General features: G+C 50.1%; 3 protein-coding genes across 8 annotated transcripts in view; all 3 read left to right on the top strand.

Annotated features, from left to right (window-relative positions):
- OTUD5 (OTU deubiquitinase 5) overlaps positions 1-1355 on the top strand; it is a 32284-nt gene extending 30929 nt beyond the window's left edge. The window contains exon 9 of one of the 2 annotated variants that reach the window (XM_012738052.3): positions 256-1355. In XM_012738052.3, the coding sequence (XP_012593506.1) occupies positions 256-377 (122 nt within the window). In that variant the 3' untranslated portion in view covers positions 378-1355. Of the gene's footprint in view, positions 1-252 lie in introns of both variants that reach the window. The other variant, XM_012738051.3, reaches the window with a different exon arrangement.
- A 2443-nt stretch (positions 1356-3798) lies between these two features.
- Positions 3799-9117, top strand: PIM2 (Pim-2 proto-oncogene, serine/threonine kinase). The gene is made up of 6 exons (XM_012738078.2): positions 3799-4592; positions 4720-4829; positions 5561-5611; positions 6963-7335; positions 7747-7923; positions 8022-9117. Exons 1-6 carry the CDS (start codon positions 4220-4222, stop codon positions 8183-8185), a joined length of 1248 nt encoding a protein of 415 aa, XP_012593532.1. The 5' UTR covers positions 3799-4219; the 3' UTR covers positions 8186-9117.
- Positions 9118-9215: 98 nt separating this feature from the next.
- SLC35A2 (solute carrier family 35 member A2) lies at positions 9216-18895 on the top strand. 5 transcript variants are annotated; one of them, XM_012738077.3, is made up of 5 exons: positions 9216-10461; positions 12079-12261; positions 15197-15348; positions 16854-17006; positions 18609-18895. In XM_012738077.3, exons 1-5 carry the CDS (start codon positions 10371-10373, stop codon positions 18735-18737), a joined length of 708 nt encoding a protein of 235 aa, XP_012593531.1. In that variant the 5' UTR covers positions 9216-10370; the 3' UTR covers positions 18738-18895. The 5 variants fall into 5 exon arrangements, with proteins under 5 accessions (XP_012593531.1, XP_012593527.1, XP_075855437.1 ...); XM_012738073.3 differs by having other exon boundaries at positions 12079-12294; positions 16264-17006; positions 18609-18854; XM_012738074.3 differs by having other exon boundaries at positions 10322-10461; positions 16264-17006; positions 18609-18893.
- The last annotated feature ends 6 nt before the right edge of the window (positions 18896-18901 follow it).

Below are 18901 nucleotides of genomic sequence, written 5' to 3'. Positions count from 1 at the left end.
GGGGGACAGGGGCCAGCTAGGAGTTGGGGAGGGACTGGAAGAAGCAGCAAGTCCTGAGAGGGTTTCTATGGCCTCTAGTTAAGAAGAGAAGTGCTAGAGGGGATTTTTCAGGCCTAAGAGATTTGTCCCAGAAGGGGTCTATCTAAGTGGGGTTTCACAGCCCTAAGGGGCCTTCTCAGAGAAAAGAGCAAAGAGGGAGGAGAAGGAAGGCTGAGAGCATTCCATCATCCTTTTCCTCTTCCTTTTGCCCAGCAGGTCTGAATGACTGGGATGACGACGAGATCCTAGCATCGGTGCTGGCAGTATCCCAACAGGAATACCTAGACAGTATGAAGAAAAACAAAGTGCACAGAGACCCACCCCCAGACAAGAGTTGATGGAGACCCAGAGACTGGACACCGTCTCTCAACCCCCACCACTCCTGCCCTCCGGTGCCACCCCACCTTCTTTGGCTTTCTTCCCTCTTGCCTTCTCCCCATCTTCCCCTCCTCTTTTCCCTCCTCTCCACTTCCCTCTGGCTGGCCCACCCCTGCGCTCCCTCTCATTGCTGCTGCCACCACCACCACCTGTCTGTCCGTCAGCTGACGTGCCCTGTTGCCCCCCCAGCCCCGCATAGCACCATCCCTGCATTCCACAGGGGACTCGGGCAAGGGTGCCGAAGGTAGGCAAGAGGCACACAGAGACAGACTAACTGGCAGCAGCCAGGCAGCCCCAGAGGAGAGAGACATTCAGACAGAGGAAAGTCTCCCTGTCCCCTGTTCCTTCCAAGATGAGAAAAACTTGTTACCCCCACACACACAATGATGCCAGGGAGGTGGGAGGAAGAAGTGGAATATTTCCCTTCCCAGTACCCCAAGAATGTCTGAGCCTTCAATGTTTAATTTTTTCTTTATTAAATTGTACTTTTATCTTATAAAATCAACCAATCAAAAATGATACAGACGACAGCATTGGCTCTATGAAGGCGGCATCTCTCTGGTTTGGGGGCAGGCAGGCCATGGGGCACAGAGGGGTACAAAGATATGGGTTGCTGTCCTCTGGCCTCTAGCTCCATGGAGGTGGGCAGAGGGCCTAGAGTGTGACCTGGGGCAGGGGGCAAGGGTGGCAGGTGTCAGACCGGCTTTGGACAATGAGACCCTGACCTTGCTGCATTCCTTTTGCTTCCACCACCACTACTAGTCTCTTTGGAATCTTGGAGTGGGGAGTATCTTTGGGATTATGGCCACCACCCAGGATTTGAGTGTAGGCAGTGGGAGCAGCCTCGGCAGATGGGGCACCCGTGCCCTGCAGGTGTTGACAAGATCCACCATCTGTAATGTCCTTGGCACAATAAAACCAAATGTCAGTTTCCCTGAGCGGCTCTGTTCTGTGTGGGGCAGTGGGCGGGTGGGCCTCTGGACAGAGGAGGCAATGGCACAGGTCTTTGGCTTGACTTCTGAGGTCCGAATGCTCTCCAGTAGGGTCTGCCTGGTGCCTTGGAGTTCATATTTAACCAACCCACTGCTTATTAAACCTTATGGACCTATCCCTGCCAGAAAAGTTCTATCTTTGCCTGCTGCCCCTGCTCCTGTCTACCATGTCTCCTGGGAGCAGAGAGAACTATGAGCTTGAGGGCTGAGGCTGAACTTCTGCCTGAATCCCAGTTTTCTCTGCCTGCCTGTCTCACCATCAATGCTTGCTCTTCCTTGTGATCTGATAAGGAAAGGCTTTGGAAAAGCACAATTGGTGCTTCGTAGCAGCATGAATTTAGTGGAAGTGACCAAAGGGGCCTCCCTCACTGGGTTTTAGAAGGTGAGGAATGGCTGAATCCTTTTGTTCATGACCCCCAGTCCTCTGACACTTCTGTCCCTGTCCTGCCAAGACAGAGAAGGCTGGCTGGCCCTCAGGTTTTCTCAAGCATCTTTTTCACTGTGCCTCCATGATAGTGTCCCTGTGGAAGTATGTGTGTCTGGCTCTGCAGATGAGGGTGTGGCTGGCTGAGTGGCTGTCTGCAGGGTGTCTCTGGAATCTAATGGTCAAGCATATGTATGTTGGAGAGTTGGTTTCAAACCTTCCTTGGCATTTTCTAACCATGTGGCCTTGGTCAAATCATAGCCTTTCTGAGTTTCAAGTATCCCATCTATATAAGAGCAGTGGTTAATGTCTACTACTTCATGCTCTGTCTGGTTGTGAGCATTGAGAGAATATGTATGGTCAACATGATATACTGCTGGGCATGGTGCCTGGCACATTCTTAGTAAATGTTAGCGGGTATTATTATTAATAATTATCCTATTGTAGAAGTTTCTGTACCATTTGGCCCCTGCCTATCTCTTCTTGCCATTCTGATTTCCTTGGCCTCTGCCTGTGCAATTTGCCATTCCCTTGTCCTGAGCCACCAACCTTTGTCTTTCAAGACAGGTAGAGGGTCACCTTCTGAGAAGTCCATTCATGTTCTCACTTCTATCTACAAATATCCCCAATAACTGTACTATAAATAAACTTCCTAGGCAAGGGCTTTGATGCCTGACTTATCTGTATATCTCTAATATCTGCATCCCCACCAAGGCCTGGCAGGCTTATAGTAGACCCCTGATAATGTTGGATGAATAAGGGAGAGACATGTATGTATTTGCTTTTTGGGTGTTGTCTGTGTGTGTGACTGGAGAGTTCTAGTCTTCTTGTGCATCTCAATATCTCCAGTCGTGTGTGTGATGAAGGCTTGTTTCCAGGTATGTCAGATGGTGACTGAGTGTGGGACTCTATCTCTTGACAGTTTCTGTATCCTAGACAAGTGCATATCTGTGTGGGTCTGTCTCTGACAGTACATCTGTGGTTTCTGTCTGATGGGGTGGAGGTCCATTTGTATTCCTGTGACAGATTCTGGTTGGCAATTTCTAGACAGTTTGTTTCATTGATAAAGCTGCATGTCTGATGGTATATGTGTCTGTGACCAGGTCTCTACATGTCTATTTTTGTGACATTGCCTGTGTGGCTCTATCATATTAGTACATGTCTGCCTTTTGAGCAGTGCATGTGTGTCTCTGGAGCATCTGTGTATCTCCCTGTGACAGACTCTGTGTCTCATTTCTGGGACAGTACAAGTCTTTCTGTGACAGTACATGTCTGATGGTGCCAGTGTGTTTGTGACAAGTTCTGTCAGTGTGTCTGACAGGACATTCTGTGGTCACATGGCAGTGTAGGTCTCTGAGTCTCTGGAGTGCCTGTATTTCTGTATTGGGTACCTCTCAGTGTCAGTTCTAGGACATAACTATTTTTCTGACAGTGTGCCTACCTGAATAGTGTATGTCAGTCTCCGTGTGACAGTGCATATCTGCATGCATATCTAGGACAAGGTTCCATGAATGTGTCTGACAGAATGTATGCGTATCTCTCATGACGTTTTTGTGTGTCTGCAGTGTATTTCTGTCTTTCTAGGGTGTAGGGCCTTCTCTGGTTATTTTTCATAAGTTTGTGTTTGAGGGTGTTTTCGTACTTCTAGCAGCATCTACCATGTCTCTCTCCCCCAGGAATGCAGCCCCATGCCACCCTGGCTTTTTGCCCACCCCACCCCCTGCTGCTGTAGATTATAGACCTGCTGACTGAGCCCAAGGCTAAGTCTAGCTAGTTGTTTCTGGGTTAAGGGCTCCAAAAACACCGCAGGCAGCCGCCTCCAGGCTTGCCTTTGCCTGGCGCATCCTCCCCCACCCCCGTCCTGGCGTCCTCCCCTACCCCCACCTCCATTCTGGCGTCCTCCCCCACCCCCGCCCTGGGCATGCTTGCAGGGGGTTACCCCTCCCTGGCTACTGGACAGATTCCTCTAGGGCCCTGGCTTCAGTTTCAGAATGAAGGCCGCCAGTATCCTGGAGGACTCTGGTGAAGGGTGAGAAACACCCTTGGAGACAGGGGTCCTGGATAGCCACAGGCTCGAATTCTTAGAAGGTGGGCCTGGCGCTATCTCTACGCTAATCTCGCAACGGCAGCAAACCAACTTCCTAAGAAAGGAGACTGCGCAGTTATTTTTTAAGTGTATATACACACGCCACCACCACCACCACCAACAACAACAACCCAGCGCAACAACCAAAACAAACGCGGTTGCTGCAGAGGGATTCCCAGAAAAGGTTTCCTCTTCTTGTGCGCCCCACTTCGCGCCCCCTCATTTGCATGCAGGCCCCGCCTCCTCGGAAGAACCAGGCGTGTATTTGCATAAGGGAGCACTGGAAACGTTGAGGGTGGTATGCAAATAAGGGCTGGCTCCGATTGGCTGGGGTACAGCAGGTGCCGCGTCCGGATTGATCAAAGTCAGGTGGGCGGGGCTGTCGCCCAGGGTGACTCTCCCGGGAGGCGCGTGCCCCGGCTCAGTAGCGTTGGGCTGGCGCGCGCGGTGAATCTTAAGGCTGCGCTGTCTGCGGGCGCTTCTGGGCCACCAGTTTCCCTGCCTTCCACCCTGGCGCCCCCCAGCCCTGGCTCCCCGGCCGCGCTGCCCCGGGCGTCCACGCCCTGCGGGCTCAGCGGATTCAGCGGACTCAATCTGCGCAGTGCCTCCTCCATGTTGACCAAGCCTCTGCAGGGGCCTTCTGCGCCCCCTGTGACCCCCACGTCGCCGCCAGGTGAGCGTAGTCTCCCCTACTGCGACCAGGCGGGGTGGGCTTGGAAGGTGGGTGGCGGCGCGGGGGAGGGAGTCGCGGCCGGGCTCAGCACGCCGCCACCCTGACTTCCTCGCCTCCGCCTGCGTAGGAGGCAAGGATCGGGAAGCGTTCGAGGCCGAGTACCGACTTGGCCCCCTCCTGGGCAAGGGGGGCTTTGGTACCGTCTTCGCGGGACATCGTGTCACAGACCGACTCCAGGTATCCACCGCAAGGGCCTTGGGAGGGTCACGTGTGTGTGGCGAGGGTCCTGGGATGCTGTTTGGCCGGGGAGTGAGCCTGCAACGTGTGCAGTAGGGTCATAAGGACCAGAATCCGGGTTGCTAGGTGTGTGTGTGTGTGTGTGCGTGTGCGTGCGTGCGTGTGTGTGTGTGGCAGTCCAGGTGGGTATGTGGAGGGGGGGTAGGGACTTTCATGGCAGGAATTCTGGAGGTTCAGGGAGTTAAACTGGGAAGTGGGAGTCATGAGGACTGTAGACCCCGGGATCTGGAGGATGTGTGTGTGTGTTTGTGTCCGTGTATGTGAAGGCGGGGATCTAGATGTGGGATTTGGAGAGGTAGATGTCCAGTTTGAAGTCGTGAGAACCAGAATCCTGGTATAGAGTTGCAGTTTCCTGGAGCTAAATAGGAAGATTGAGGACTTGAGATGCCAGGAAATCTAGAACTCTGGACTCAGGATGAAGGGTCCTGATGGCTTGAGAAGGGAGAGCCCGACAAGAGAAAGGATGGTAGGAGAGGTGAACTTGGTTCTGGGGACTTGGAGGGCAGGGGAAAAGCTTTGGCTCATTATGGGTTGTAGGATGATGTTGTTAGGGACCAGAAAGACTAGAGTGCTGGGTGATGGAGGGGCTCTGGAGGTGGACAGAAGGTCTAAACTGGGAGGAGTCTGGGGGTCACCTGCTGGCCCTCTTACCCCACGGCCCTCTTCTCCAGGTGGCCATCAAAGTGATTCCCCGGAACCGTGTGCTGGGCTGGTCCACCTTGGTGAGTATTTTTGTAGTCCTTCCTAGCCTATCTACTCCCTCATTGACGACGAATTCACCCCCTTGCTTTTCCAGTGGATGTGTGACTTTCCCTGGGCCCTGTAACAGTGAGAACACTCCTACCAGCCCATGTTTATTCCCTTGGAGAGACATACAATTCTGATTCACCCCAATTCCCCCTAGACTCTGGGTTCTCTCCTTTCTCATTCTCCTTCCAAACACTGCTTTGGGGACTACCCGCAGGGCATGCTGGTGGGGAAAGAGGGCCAGAGGTCACTGGTTGTCATGGTGATGGTGGCTGCTTCCCTCCTGCAGTTAGAGCTCTAACGGACATCTGGGCGGGTCTGGGCAAGTTGTAGGGGTGGGAGCGCCCCCTGGCGGGCCCTTCGGAAACTGCATCTGCGCAGGCGGTGGGACCCAGAGGTAAAGGGCGCGCCTGCGCAGTATCGGGAGTTTTTGCTTCGTGAGAAAACCGGTCTGCGGCTGTGCAAGTCAGCGGCCTGACCGGGAGAGGGCCCCACCTCAGGCAATGAGGCTGCTTCTGGCTATCAGTGTGTCTGCCGGGGCTTCTAGAGTCGGTAGAAGGGTTTTTGTGGCCTTTTATTTATGCCTTTTACTAAGCAGTTCTGTGCTACGTGACAGTGACAAAATATTATATGATAATACTTACTGAGTTCTTACTTTGTGCCAGGACCTTTGCAATGAATCGCTCTCAGCTATTTAACAAGTGTACATTGAGCACCTACTATATGCCTGGCACAATTATAGGCACTTGGCAGAATATTACACCGTATATATTCAGAACTCATTTTGTGCTCAGTCCTTTTTCTACTAATTGCCTTCATCTATTTAACAAATATTTATTAAGCCCTAGCTTGATACCAGGCACTGTTCTAGTGCTTGATATATGTCAGTGAACAAAACAAACTGTTGAACAATAGTGTTTATTAAGCGCTAACTCCTTGGGAGATACTATGCTATAGAGTGCCTTCATCTGTTTCACAAACATTGAGCACCTACTGTGTATAAGATACTACTGTTCTAATCTCTTGGAAAATGTCAGTGAACACAACAGAAAAAATGTTACAGAATAGTGCTGCTTCTGCCAAAGGTCTTTTGTTAAGAGCCACTTTCATTCAAATATTTACTGATCCCCTATTATATGCCAGATGTGGATGTGTGTAGCCTCTTTGCTCAATTGACCCTCTCAGTGACTGTTTGAACCCAGGAAGGGAAGTACACAGTAAGGAGTCCAAGGGACTATGACTTGAGCTTAGGTGACAAGTCAGCCTCAGCCACTGGCCTGATGTTTGCCTTCTCTTTTCTTTCCCTGCTTCTCACCTGACCTCCAGTCAGACTCAGTGAGTTGCCCACTCGAAGTGGCACTGCTGTGGAAGGTGGGTGCAGGCGGTGGGCACCCTGGTGTCATCCGCCTGCTTGACTGGTTTGAGACACAAGAAGGCTTCATGCTGGTCCTTGAGCGGCCTTTGCCGGCACAGGATCTGTTTGACTACATCACAGAGAAAGGCCCACTGGGTGAAGTCCGAAGCCGCTGCTTCTTTGGCCAGGTAGTAGCAGCTGTCCAACACTGCCATGCCCGTGGAGTTGTTCATCGTGACATCAAGGATGAGAACATCCTGATAGACCTCCGCCGGGACTGTGCCAAACTCCTTGATTTTGGTTCAGGTGCCCTGCTTCATGATGAACCTTATACTGACTTTGATGGTAAGGTGTCCCTAAATCTCATGGGGGGGGATTGTTTTTACCTTTTGACTTCCAGTGGAGGATGTCTGTACTGATATCTGATACTGGGAATTCTTGGCCTTGCCCTTGGTTAAAGTCCATCTTCTGACACTGCCCTAACCTTGTTTGAGGCTCTTATTTTCATGGGGGGGGGATCCTGTTACTATCCTGAGCCTTCTTTTTCTGGTAAGGGGATCCTAACTGTTGCTTTTAGGTGCTTTTATTCTGGTGATGGGCCCCTGCTGTTATATTTTAAAAGCTACTATTCTATGAGGGTACCCTGCTCTTACAGTGAGAGCTCTTAATTGTAGTGAGGGGACCATACTTCCTAGGGAGCATGGGGTGGGAGAAGGGCATCACCACAGAGTGGTCTAACCCTTGGCTTGTGTGCAGGGACAAGGGTGTATAGCCCTCCGGAGTGGATCTCTCGACACCAGTACCATGCGCTCCCGGCTACTGTCTGGTCACTGGGTATCCTCCTCTATGACATGGTATGTGGAGACATTCCCTTCGAGAGGGACCAGGAGATTCTGGATGCTGAGCTTCAGTTCCCTGACCATGTTTCCCCAGGTGAGGCCCTACTTGACCCCAGCCCAGATATTCCATCCCTCCCATGTACTGGTACCTCCTACTGACTGCTAATCTTCCCTGTGCTTCTTGACCCACAGACTGCTGTGCCCTAATCCGCCGGTGCCTGGCCCCTAAACCCTCTTCCAGGCCCTCACTGGAGGAGATCCTGCTGGACCCCTGGATGCAAACACCAGCTGAGGAGGCACCCCTCAATCCCCCCAAAGGAGACCCCACCCCCTTGGCCTGGTCCTTGCTGCCCTAGGCCTGGTAAAGAGCCCACTGGTCAGAATAGCCGTCCCATGGCCATGCTGCAGGGATAAATGGACACTCATTAACCTGGTTTTACAGGTCATTAAAAATCCAGTATTAGTAAGGTCAGGTATTTTGGGGATCAGGGGTCAGAAGACAACATAAGCTAAGTCTGCCCAGTCCCCATCCCAATTCTGTGAAGGAGCCTTCCTCCCAGAACCAATGGTCCCTTACTCTGGAAGGGGGACTTCTTGCTTCTCATTTTGCTAAGGATGTTTATTTGGGTCAAGTTAGTTCCATTCTGAGCCCTGGGACTCTTATTCTGATTATTTGTCACCCCTACACTGGCACCTCCTACCTACTACCACCACACAAACTTAGTTCACACGCTCTTATTTGGGCAAGGGTGCTTTCCTTCTAATACCCCAGTAATTCTTATTTTAGCAAAGGGACCGTTTCCCCTAGCCTAGGGTCCCATATTGGATTAAGCTGCTTGCCTACCTCAGCCCAGGATTGATTATTCTGGGGGAGGTAATGCCCTATTGTTATCCCAGGGCTCTTTTTCGTGAGGGGATCCTACTTTGTTATCCCAAGTGCTCTTATTCTGGTGAGAAGAACCTTACTTCCTTGATTTGGGAAGAAATGGGAGAGAATGTCACCACCTGACACCACCAGAGACTAGGATGGGATGGATGGTATTTTGGGGGGATGGGCTAGGGGAAATAAGTTTTACTGTTTGTTCTCCTGGGTCCCTGTCCCTAACTTTTGCAGATTCTTGCTGCCTCCTCCTGAGCCAGTATTGTCCAGTTGCTAAAATGTAAATACTTACATATTAGGAGGAGGGGAGCTCCAAGTGTGTCCTCTTCTCCCCTCTCCCTCTGCCTGGATTATTTAAAAAGCCATGTGTGGAAACCCACTATTTAATAAAAGTTAATAGAATCACAAGCGACTGACCATTTGTGGAGCATATACCAAATGCTGACCCAAGAGGGAGATGGATTACACCTTTCCATTGTCCTTGGGAAGCCTGTCTTATGTTTCCATCCTAAAGAACTTTTATTGATTTGTTGAAGCTGGACCTCAAAGAAAAACTGTTGATTTCCCCCTCAGTTCTTATGTAGCACCCAGTACATGCAGAAGAGCTCTGTTGGAGATACTGTAGACATTGAAGATGTTTGGAGCACATCCCCAATCAAAGATTTGCTACTTCAGAGGCAGGAAAAACTACCTTCTCCACAGTCCCAGGGGGGGAGGGAAGAAATCCCTTTCCTGTTGGAGGAGATAAGCCCTTTCAGAGCACTGCGGAGGGTAGGGCGGTCACTGAGCTCTGTCTGGAATCTAACTCCTTACTTTTGACTCTCCTTTGTCTTTCCCTCATATACTCATACCTCATCTCTCCAACTCTTGCACTGCCTTGCTCTCTTCTGTCCTGGTTTCACCTGTCCTGACCTCAGTTGTCCCCTATCTTGCCCTTTTTTCAAATATTAGCTAACCTGTCCTGCCTACTTCTCATTTCCACCCTCAATGATGACTCACTTGTCTTCCCTTCTCTCCATCTTAATTCTCCTTCGCCTTTTCACCTGCTCATCCTTGCCAGTGTCTGCTTTTGTCTGCTAGCTTACTTGCGTGACCCTCGCCTGAGTCCACCTGCTGCTTTTCCCAGTACTTCCTCACCTGCGCCCCCCCCCTCATCTCGAGGTTTCTTGTCCCGCACGGGTTGCCCATAGGCTCTCCAGGGGGTGGGGCCTCGGGAGAGAGGAAAAGAACTTCAGTCCAACCAGGAAAGGCCTAGGAGTTTCTGATGCGGAAAAGAAGGTGCCAATAAAGAGCCGAGATAGAAAAGGAGTAGCTGAACCAATGAGGTCAGGAGACAGGATGGGCGGGTGATAGGGAAAGCGGGATCAATGAGGCGGATAAACGGCAGAACGAGGGCTGGTCTAGTAATAGGAATGGACCAATGAGGCTCTGTAAAGACGGCGGGAGGCTGACCCGGCCGTGTCCCCTGTTTCCACGTCCAACGGACTTTGGGAATACCGAGGCCACTGTTTCAGATTCAGCTTTTAGCAGTGGACAGGGAAAGCCAGCACCCTGGTCAGCCCGTTTCGCAAGCCACCTGCCACTCCGAGGCCCGGAAGCGGAAGTGACGGACACGGAAGTGGCCTGCCGTTGCCGAGGGGACGGACCGGGCAGATGCCAACATGGCAGCAGTTGGGACTGGTGGTTCTACCGCGGCGCCCGGGCCAGGGGCGGTCTCCGCGGGGGCGTTGGAGCCTGGCACTGCAAGCGCGGGTGAGACAGGCTGTGGCGGAGAACTCAGCGACAGGCGGAGGTCGGGGTCGCTGGGGGTCGGGAACGTTCCTCACTGAAGTGAGAGGAAGGAAGCATCTCGTGTGGACCTATCTCTGTGTCATGTGTGGGGTGTGTGTGGTGTGTGTGGAGGGGGGGGAGGGAGGACGGAACGAACCATTCTGAGTGTGTTGGGGGTGGGGAAGAGACCATTCTAAGAGTGATTGGGGGTCCTTCTGCATCTTGAAAGTAGAGACCATTGTCCGTGTGGAGGGTATTATTTCCTTTGGGGGAGGCTAAGATCACAAAGACCTTTCTGAATATGTGGGGCCCTTCCTTAAGGAAGGGGGAGACGATTCTGACGGTGTGGGAGTTCTTCCTTTTAGAAGGGAGAGACTATTCTGAGGGTGATGGTTCCTTCTTTATAAAGGGAGGGGGGCTATTGTGAATGAGTTAGGGTAGGTTGGGTCCTTCCTTATGAGTAGAGAGGGTCCATTTTGAGGATGAAGGTGTCCTTCATTAAATGGGGACAGGACCGTTCCAGAGGGTCCCTTACTAATGGAGGTAGAGTTCATTGTATGTTGGGGTGGGAGGGCCAGTCCTTACATGATGGAGAAAGAACATCTTGAGGGTCCCAGGTCCTTCCTTATAGCAGAGAGAGTTCATTGTAAGTATGAGTAGAACAAGAAATAATGCCTTGGCTGGGGAGGGGGCTGTGTGGTAGTGGGAGGACAGACCATGAATATAGGGAAGTATTTCCTTTTATGGTTGAAGGATGTAGACCATTCTCATGAGGGTAATCATTTGTTATATGAGGTTCAATCCCTGGGAAAATGGGGAAATCATTTCTTATATTTGTTAGACCATTCTGGGTCAGGAGGAATCACTTGTCATAGGAGGAAGGGGTTGAGAGACCATTCTGAATGTGGGAAGGGTCATTCCATATGGGATGTAGACCATTCTGAGTGAGAGAATGGAATCGCTTCTTGGATGGGAGAAAGACCATTCCTTAGGCGATGGACATACCTTATACAGTGGTCTCATTCCCTGTATTGGTGTAATAGTGTTTACATGGGATTGTCTTTCATTAAATAGGAGCATCATTTCATATAAATCCTCAGTTTGTTCATCCATAAAATGAGAATCTTCATAGTTTTCCTTTTGGAGATCAGAGCGATATGAGTGTTGAAGTAATCCATATAAATCCCTTAGCCCAATGATATGATAGGCACACAATAAGCACTCAGTAAATGTTGAGAATGTAGTTGTGGTATTCTGCCTGGGGAAGAGTTGCTTCTCAGGGGAGGGAGAGAGAGGCAGGCCAGGCCTGTGTCCAGGGCCTGCGCCAGCCATTTCCTGATACCTCACCAAGAATTCCAGGTATGGGATGGACAGGGTGGGGCCCACTTCTCCCTTTCTGGCTCTTCCTGCTTGTGACTGAGCCAGTGGAAGCAAGTAGGGGTCAGACCCTCAGTGGGTCAGGTCAGGCAGGCAAAGGGAGGAAATGGCAGTGGCTAGGAGAATCCTGGTTGAGAAAGGAGATTGGGTGGGTGGTGATGTGGCTGTACCCCAACAGCCTCTGACCTCCTCATTCCCCCTTGCCCTTTCTGTTCACTCCAGCTCACCGGCGCCTCAAGTACATATCCCTAGCCGTGCTGGTAGTCCAGAATGCCTCCCTCATCCTCAGCATCCGCTACGCCCGTACCCTGCCTGGGGACCGCTTCTTTGCCACCACCGCTGTAGTCATGGCCGAAGTGCTTAAAGGGCTTACCTGCCTGCTGCTGCTCTTTGCCCAGAAGAGAGGTACAAGCCAAGGAGGGGGCTACACCGGGGTTGGTGGGTGACACTCCGTGTGTGTGTGTGTCCGTGTATGTCCATCCGTCCGTCCGTCCACATGGAGGGTCTGCTGCGGGGGGAGCATCTCTGTCCATGACCTTGCCTGGGAAGTATGTAAGTGCAGCTGACCTTGTTCCTCCAGCTAGGAGTAACTGTATCTACACTTTTATAGCCCTAACACTCTGGGAGCTGTCTGTCCCTATTAAGTAGTATGGGACACTTATGTAGTGATTTATTTATTTACCTTTAACTTTTTATTATGTAGAATTTCATATACAAATACATATACAAAAATAGGAAACATATACAAAAATAGGAAAGAATAAATAAAATAATAAAATATCCATGTACATATCACCCAGAGTCAGCAATGATCAATTCATGGCCACTCTGCCATTAAATAGTATCAATGATTATTCACTCACTACCAATCTATATGTGTATCTACAGACCTCTACCCCCTTAGTATTTTGAAGTAATCTCACATGAAGTAATCACTATTTTGAAGTAAATCCCCCCATATTGTCTTTTTTGTTTGCTTGAGACATGATCTCACTCTTTTGAGCCAGCTAGAATGCAGTGGTGTCATCATAGCACACCACAACCTCAAACTACTGGGCTCAGGCAATCTTCCTGCCTCAGCCTCCCAAGTAGCTGGGACTACAGGTGTGTGCTACCATGCCTGGCTAATTTTTCTGGTTTTTTGTAGACACAGGATCTCACCCAAGCTGGTCTGGAACTCCTAACCTCAAAGGCTCTCCTGCCTCGGCCTCTCAAAGTGCTAGGCTTACAGGCAGGAGCCATCGCACCAGCACCCCCCATTATTAACTTGAATAAATGTCTTGGTACATATTTTTGAAAAAAATAAGTATAATACCTAAGACTCATACATCACAAAATAACAATAGGCCGGCGCTCACACCTGTAATCCTAACACTCTGGGAGGCCGAGGTGGGCGGATTGCTCAAGGTCAGGAGTTCAAAACCAGCCTGAGCAAGAGCAAGACCCTGTCTCCACTAAAAATAGAAAGAAATTAATTGGCCAACTAAAACATATAGAAAAAAATTAGCCAGGCATGGTGGCGCATGCCTGTAGTCCCAGCTACTCGGGAGGCTCAGGCAGGAGGATCACTTGAGCCCAGGAATTTGAGGTTGCTGTGAGGCTGATGCCATGGCACTCTAGCCAGGGCAACAGAGTGAGACTCTGTTGCAAAAAAAAAAAAAAAAAAAAACCCACAGTAATTCAAAATAATAATCAAATATCCAGTCAACGTTCAAATTTGTAATGATTTCTTAAATGTCATAAGAGTTTTTAAAAACGTGTTTGTATATGGTCAATGTTTTGTAATTGGTTGATATTTCCTAAATCTGTTCATCTCTAAGGTTCCCCTCCAACTTTTTATTCTCTTTGCAATTAATTTGTTGAAGCAGGTCATTTGTCTTATAGACTTTAGATAGTCTAGATTTTGCTGACTGCCTCCCTGTGGCATCATTTAACATTATTCTGTCCTATACATTTCCTGTAAATTGGGAGTTGGGTTTATCTGTTAATTTTAACATCTCCCAGAAGGCCTTCTACTTGAAACGTTGTGCAGTTGTTTTTCTGTAAAGGTCTTGCATATGTAAAGGATATGGATGAATTATGCGCCTCTGTCCTAGGTGTTTGCATTGAAGAAAACACTGTTACCAACTTGTTAACTCTGGGCCCCTGAGAGGCAGCAGCTTTTTTTCTTGATGGACTCTGTAAACAATGTAGGAGTGAACACTGTGCCTCAGGCCCTGGGCTGTGGAGGTGGATGTGTTAACAGGGCAGATATGCATCTTTCCTCACAGGGCTGTTGTTTGAGATAGGAGTAATAGCTCCAGACTTAATCACAGGCCTTCATCTCTTAGCCATGATTTCAAACCCCTCTCCCCCCATTTTTCCCCCCTGAATTAGTTTGGTGGTAAAACCTGGCCTGACCTGATGTGGGGCTCTTTGTATATTTGTGCTATTTTTCTCATTTGGTGTGAATATTCACATAATTCACTGCGGAAATATGAGTGGTGCCTGGTTATGGTGTGGCAGCTCCTTTGTTATAAAATCTATGATATATATACCAGGTTACCTTTCTGGCTCCTGGAAATTTAGAGGTTAGAGACCAGTGATGTCTCCTGGGATTAGTGCCACAAAGGGCAAGGACAGTGTTTGTGAGTGAGTATCAGCAGGAGTTCCTGGGATAATCTCATGCAGTGGTTGTGGAGGTTTTCCCTGAAGAGTGACACTCAGCCAAGACTTAAAAGATGAACTACAAGAAAGTGGGGTGAGCTTTGCAAAGGCCTTATTACATAGGAAATCATTCTCATTTACTCATTAGAGCAAGTTCTCTCCAGACTTGTGCTTAATGGGCAAGCCTGAATTCATCCATGTGGCAGGGCTAGGGCAGCTGAGGGGGAGATGGCTCCTGGCCTCAGGCACATTCCAGGTCAGTAAAGAGCTAGGATAAGTCCAAAAGTCTAGTCTAAATTTCCCCTCTGTGTGGGGAACACTCTTCCATCCCTATTTCTAGGGCTTCTATTTCATAAGCTCCTGGTAATGATGATGATTTCATCGTGCATACTTGTATTGAGTGCTTTGAGTGGGGCTTTGTGCCAGGGAGTGGGCTCTAAGATGAATGAAATGTAGTCTGTGACTAGCAGACACAGTATTACAGATGATTCTTTTGCAGCCATTAAACTGAGTATCAGAAAGGCCTACTGGAGACATGGTTGTACTCTAGGTAAAACCGAGAGCACAGACTTCATTGCAGCCCCCAGGGAGTCAAGAGTAGTGGGGGGCACAGAAACCAGGCCTGGTCCCTGCCTTCAGGGGATCCCCATCTTTGGCAGTCAGTGCCATAAAAGACTCTCCTTCTACCACATAGGTAATGTGAAGCACCTGGTTCTCTTCCTCCATGAGGCTGTCCTGGTACAGTACGTGGACACGCTGAAGCTTGCAGTGCCCTCTCTCATCTATACCTTGCAGAATAACCTCCAGTATGTTGCCATCTCCAATCTGCCAGCTGCCACTTTCCAGGTGAGCCCCAAAGCCCAGCATGGCCCCAGAGGAACTGGCTGGATTGTGAGATAGAGTATGGGGGCAGGGGCGGGGGTGGGGGTAGCCTGTGTCACCTTTGTAATGTCCTTGGAACTCCCTCAACCTCTAGTTTCCTCATCTGTGATAATCGGGGATGGAAATAGTAATACTCACTGGGATGCTGGGATGATTAAAAGAACAATAACTGTGAAGATCCCTTGGTTGGTGATAGATAAGCTTTAGGCTTATTTAGGCTATTCATTGGCAGTCCTATAAAATAAAGAGCCAGGATTCTGGGGCCAGGCTGCCTAGGTTCAAATCTCAGCTCTGCTACTTTCCAGCTGTGTGATTTTGGGGAAGTCACCTAACCTCTCTGTGCCTTAGTTTTCTCATTTTTAAATTGGAGATTACAGTGCTGCCCACTTTGCATGTTGTAGTGAGGATTAAACAAACTAATTCATGTAAAGTGCCTAGACCCACACTGGCACATAGCAAGCACTGTGTATTTGTTGACTTAATTGTAGTTATTGATTCATTTCTATCAATACCTCCCTTATCACAAAAATTACCTACTTCTGGGCATTTTACATACATCAGCCATACTCTATAAATGATGATGCCAAGGCTCAGACAGGGCAAGTGCTTTGTCCCTGGTCACACAGTCAGGAAATGGGATTGGGATGTGGACTTCCTGGCATAGCCATCCTTCTGTGCACTTTCTGGGAGGGACCTCAGAGCTCTTTGGCTGCAGCTCAGCCAGTGGCCAGTGTGGCTGGCTACTTTTGCTGTTTTTATTGTCATCTGTGCCACTTTGTCCTTCTGTTGTACCTGGGGTCCCACAGTGGGTGCTTCCCCCCATGTGTACCCGTTGGGGGTCAAGGTCAGCTCTCAGTGCCTTCCACATGCCACTCACAGGTGACGTACCAGCTGAAGATCCTGACCACGGCACTGTTCTCTGTGCTCATGCTGAACCGCAGCCTTTCCCGGCTGCAGTGGACCTCCTTGCTGCTCCTCTTCACTGGTGTCGCCATTGTCCAGGCACAGCAAGCTGGTGGGGGAGGCCCACGGCCACTGGATCAGAACCCTGGGGTGGGCCTAGCAGCTGTCGTGGCCTCCTGTCTCTCCTCAGGCTTTGCAGGTGTCTACTTTGAGAAGATCCTCAAAGGCAGTTCAGGCTCTGTGTGGCTGCGCAACCTGCAGCTGGGCCTCTTTGGCACGGCACTGGGCCTGGTGGGGCTCTGGTGGGCTGAGGGCACTGCTGTGGCCCACCGCGGCTTCTTTTTTGGGTACACGCCTGCTGTCTGGGGCGTGGTGCTCAACCAGGCCTTCGGTGGCCTATTGGTGGCTGTTGTTGTCAAGTATGCCGACAACATCCTCAAGGGCTTTGCCACCTCCCTGTCCATTGTGCTGTCCACTGTTGCCTCCATTCGCCTCTTTGGCTTCCACGTGGACCCATTATTTGCCCTTGGCGCTGGGCTCGTCATTGGTGCCGTCTACCTCTACAGCCTTCCCCGAGGTGCAGCCAAAGCCATAGCTTCCGCTTCTGCCTCAGTCTCCACCTCTGGGCCCTGCATTCACCAGCAACATCCAGGGCAGCCACCGCCACCGCAGCTGTCTTCCCACCGTGGGGACCTCATCACGGAGTCCTTTCTGCCAAAGTCAGTGCTGGTGAAGTGAGGGCTAGCGGTGGTGGGGGGACAGGGAGGGGACTGGGTGGAGGGTATTAGGCATCTGCAGGACCCAAGTTGCCACTGAGGCCTGGCTCCACTGGGCTTAGAAGATGGTCTTTTCTCCCAGGTCATGGAGACTTTTGGAGGGGGTATGGGACTAGGGCTGGGTGTCACACAAACCCTTCCTGGTAGGCTGATGCTCCCTCTCCTGGAGGGGTTTTTAGAGCTGCCTCCGCCTAACCTCTTTGGGGACAGGGTTGGGGGTATTGTCATTCAAGGCCTTTTTTGTCTGTCCCCCTGCTGGAGGTGTCCTGTCTCTCAGTGCCTAGGAGAGTCCCTCCCAGCAATTCCTCCACATTTGTAAGGAAAGATTGGACAAATCCTGCAGCTCTTGAGTAATGATGAATGCCCACCTTTGGGGTTATTTCCCATAGTTTGAGGCCTTCTCTTCTCCCTCACCACTGCACTGGATCATGTTAGCAGTTCGGTCTGTTGTGTGGCCTTGAGACAGCTTCCCTGACACCAAGACCCTTAGAGACCCTTGTAGACTGGCCTCTTTCAAGTGCTCAGGGAGAGAGAAAGGGGTGAGAGCTGGTTGTCTGGGGGAGGGTGCTAGAGGGGCCATTTGTTTTTTAGTGGTTTGGGGATTTGGGGTATAATCAGATCATTAATGATCCAGGGTGTGGTGGGAAAAGCAAGGAGGGTAGATCCTTGAAATGGCTGGGTCTCATTGAATTTAAGACACTGTCAGTTGCCAGATGCAGGGTTATTTTCTGGGATGTCCAGAGAGGAAAAATAAAGCTGCCAATCACTTTTTTTTTTTTTTTTTTGAGACAGAGTCTTACTCTGTTGCCCAGGCTAGAGTGAGTGCTGTGGCATCAGCCTAGCTCACAGCAACCTCCAACTCCTGGGCTCAAGCAATCCTCCTGCTTCAGTCTCCCGGGACTACAGGCATGCACCACCATGCCCGGCTAATTTTTTTTTTCCTATATATTTTTAGTTGGCCAATTATTTTGTTTCTATTTTTTTTTTAGTAGAGACAGGGTTTTTTGCTCTTGCTCAGGCTGGTTTCGAACTCCTGACCTTGAGCAATCCTCCCACCTCAGTCTCCCAGAGTGCTAGGATTACATTCTTGATGCCCTATAGGCTGTAATGAGGCACCCTTACTTTGTGTGTGGGGGGGGTTATATTAGATTTAATAAAGTGTGGAACCTGCCCCCTGCACTCCCCAAAGCTTATTAACCCCTTAACTGTATCCTAGGGTGGTGTGTGTGTGTGTGTGCATGGGAGATGCCTGGGCTGTCTTTGCTATATGTAAATAGGGCCATTGGATCTTTATTTTTGATTAATTTGTTTTGATTTTTTGGTTTGTTTTCTAAGGAACTGTAATGAACAAATGTCAGGATTCCCGATGCCAAATAAAGATGTTGTATTTATTTAGTCCATGTGTAGCTTTCTGACCAGGGGACCTGTGAATACTAACCCAAGGACTACCAGCCTCACTACCACCACCCTCCCTTGCTCAGGAAACCCCCCTGCCAGCCCACTCCAGTATTCTGTGTTTTTCTTTCCTCTCCATTCCCACCACAGGTTGCTCACCAAGGTGAAGGGTTCGTAGCTGCTGGGATTGAAGACGTTGGCCTGGCCTTGCTCTCACTTCTTGCCCTGGCCCAGCTGGGACCAAACACTCTGATCAGTATTAGGGGTAGGGTGAGGTAGACACCAAAATCCCTGTCCCCATCACCCCCACCCTGCGCAGGGCTGACATTAACTAAACTCTCTCTGGTAAGGACCTCAGCCCTTAGCCCCTACCACCCCCCCCCCCAATATTTCTTAAGTGAGTTTTTGCAAATAAAATGTGTTTTGCATCATGCCGGCTTGGG

The sequence above is a fragment of the Microcebus murinus genome, chromosome X (genome assembly GCF_040939455.1).
Source record: "Microcebus murinus isolate Inina chromosome X, M.murinus_Inina_mat1.0, whole genome shotgun sequence".
Taxonomy (NCBI): domain Eukaryota; kingdom Metazoa; phylum Chordata; class Mammalia; order Primates; family Cheirogaleidae; genus Microcebus; species Microcebus murinus.
The sequence above is the reverse complement of the archived record's forward strand: the minus strand, read 5'-3'. Positions and strand labels throughout refer to the sequence as shown.

Bases quoted from the DNA above. Each gene is read 5' to 3' on its own strand.
- PIM2 (XM_012738078.2), top strand. From the start codon at position 4,220: ATGCAAATAAGGGCTGGCTCCGATTGGCTGGGGTACAGCAGGTGCCGC. The intron at 5,612-6,962 runs GTGAGTATTTTT...CCTGACCTCCAG, and splicing joins TGCTGGGCTGGTCCACCTTG to TCAGACTCAGTGAGTTGCCC. The intron at 7,336-7,746 runs GTAAGGTGTCCC...GCTTGTGTGCAG, and splicing joins ACCTTATACTGACTTTGATG to GGACAAGGGTGTATAGCCCT.
- SLC35A2 (XM_012738073.3), top strand. From the start codon at position 10,371: ATGGCAGCAGTTGGGACTGGTGGTTCTACCGCGGCGCCCGGGCCAGGG. The intron at 10,462-12,078 runs GTGAGACAGGCT...TGTTCACTCCAG, and splicing joins GCCTGGCACTGCAAGCGCGG to CTCACCGGCGCCTCAAGTAC. The intron at 17,007-18,608 runs GTCAGTGCTGGT...TTCCCACCACAG, and splicing joins ACGGAGTCCTTTCTGCCAAA to GTTGCTCACCAAGGTGAAGG.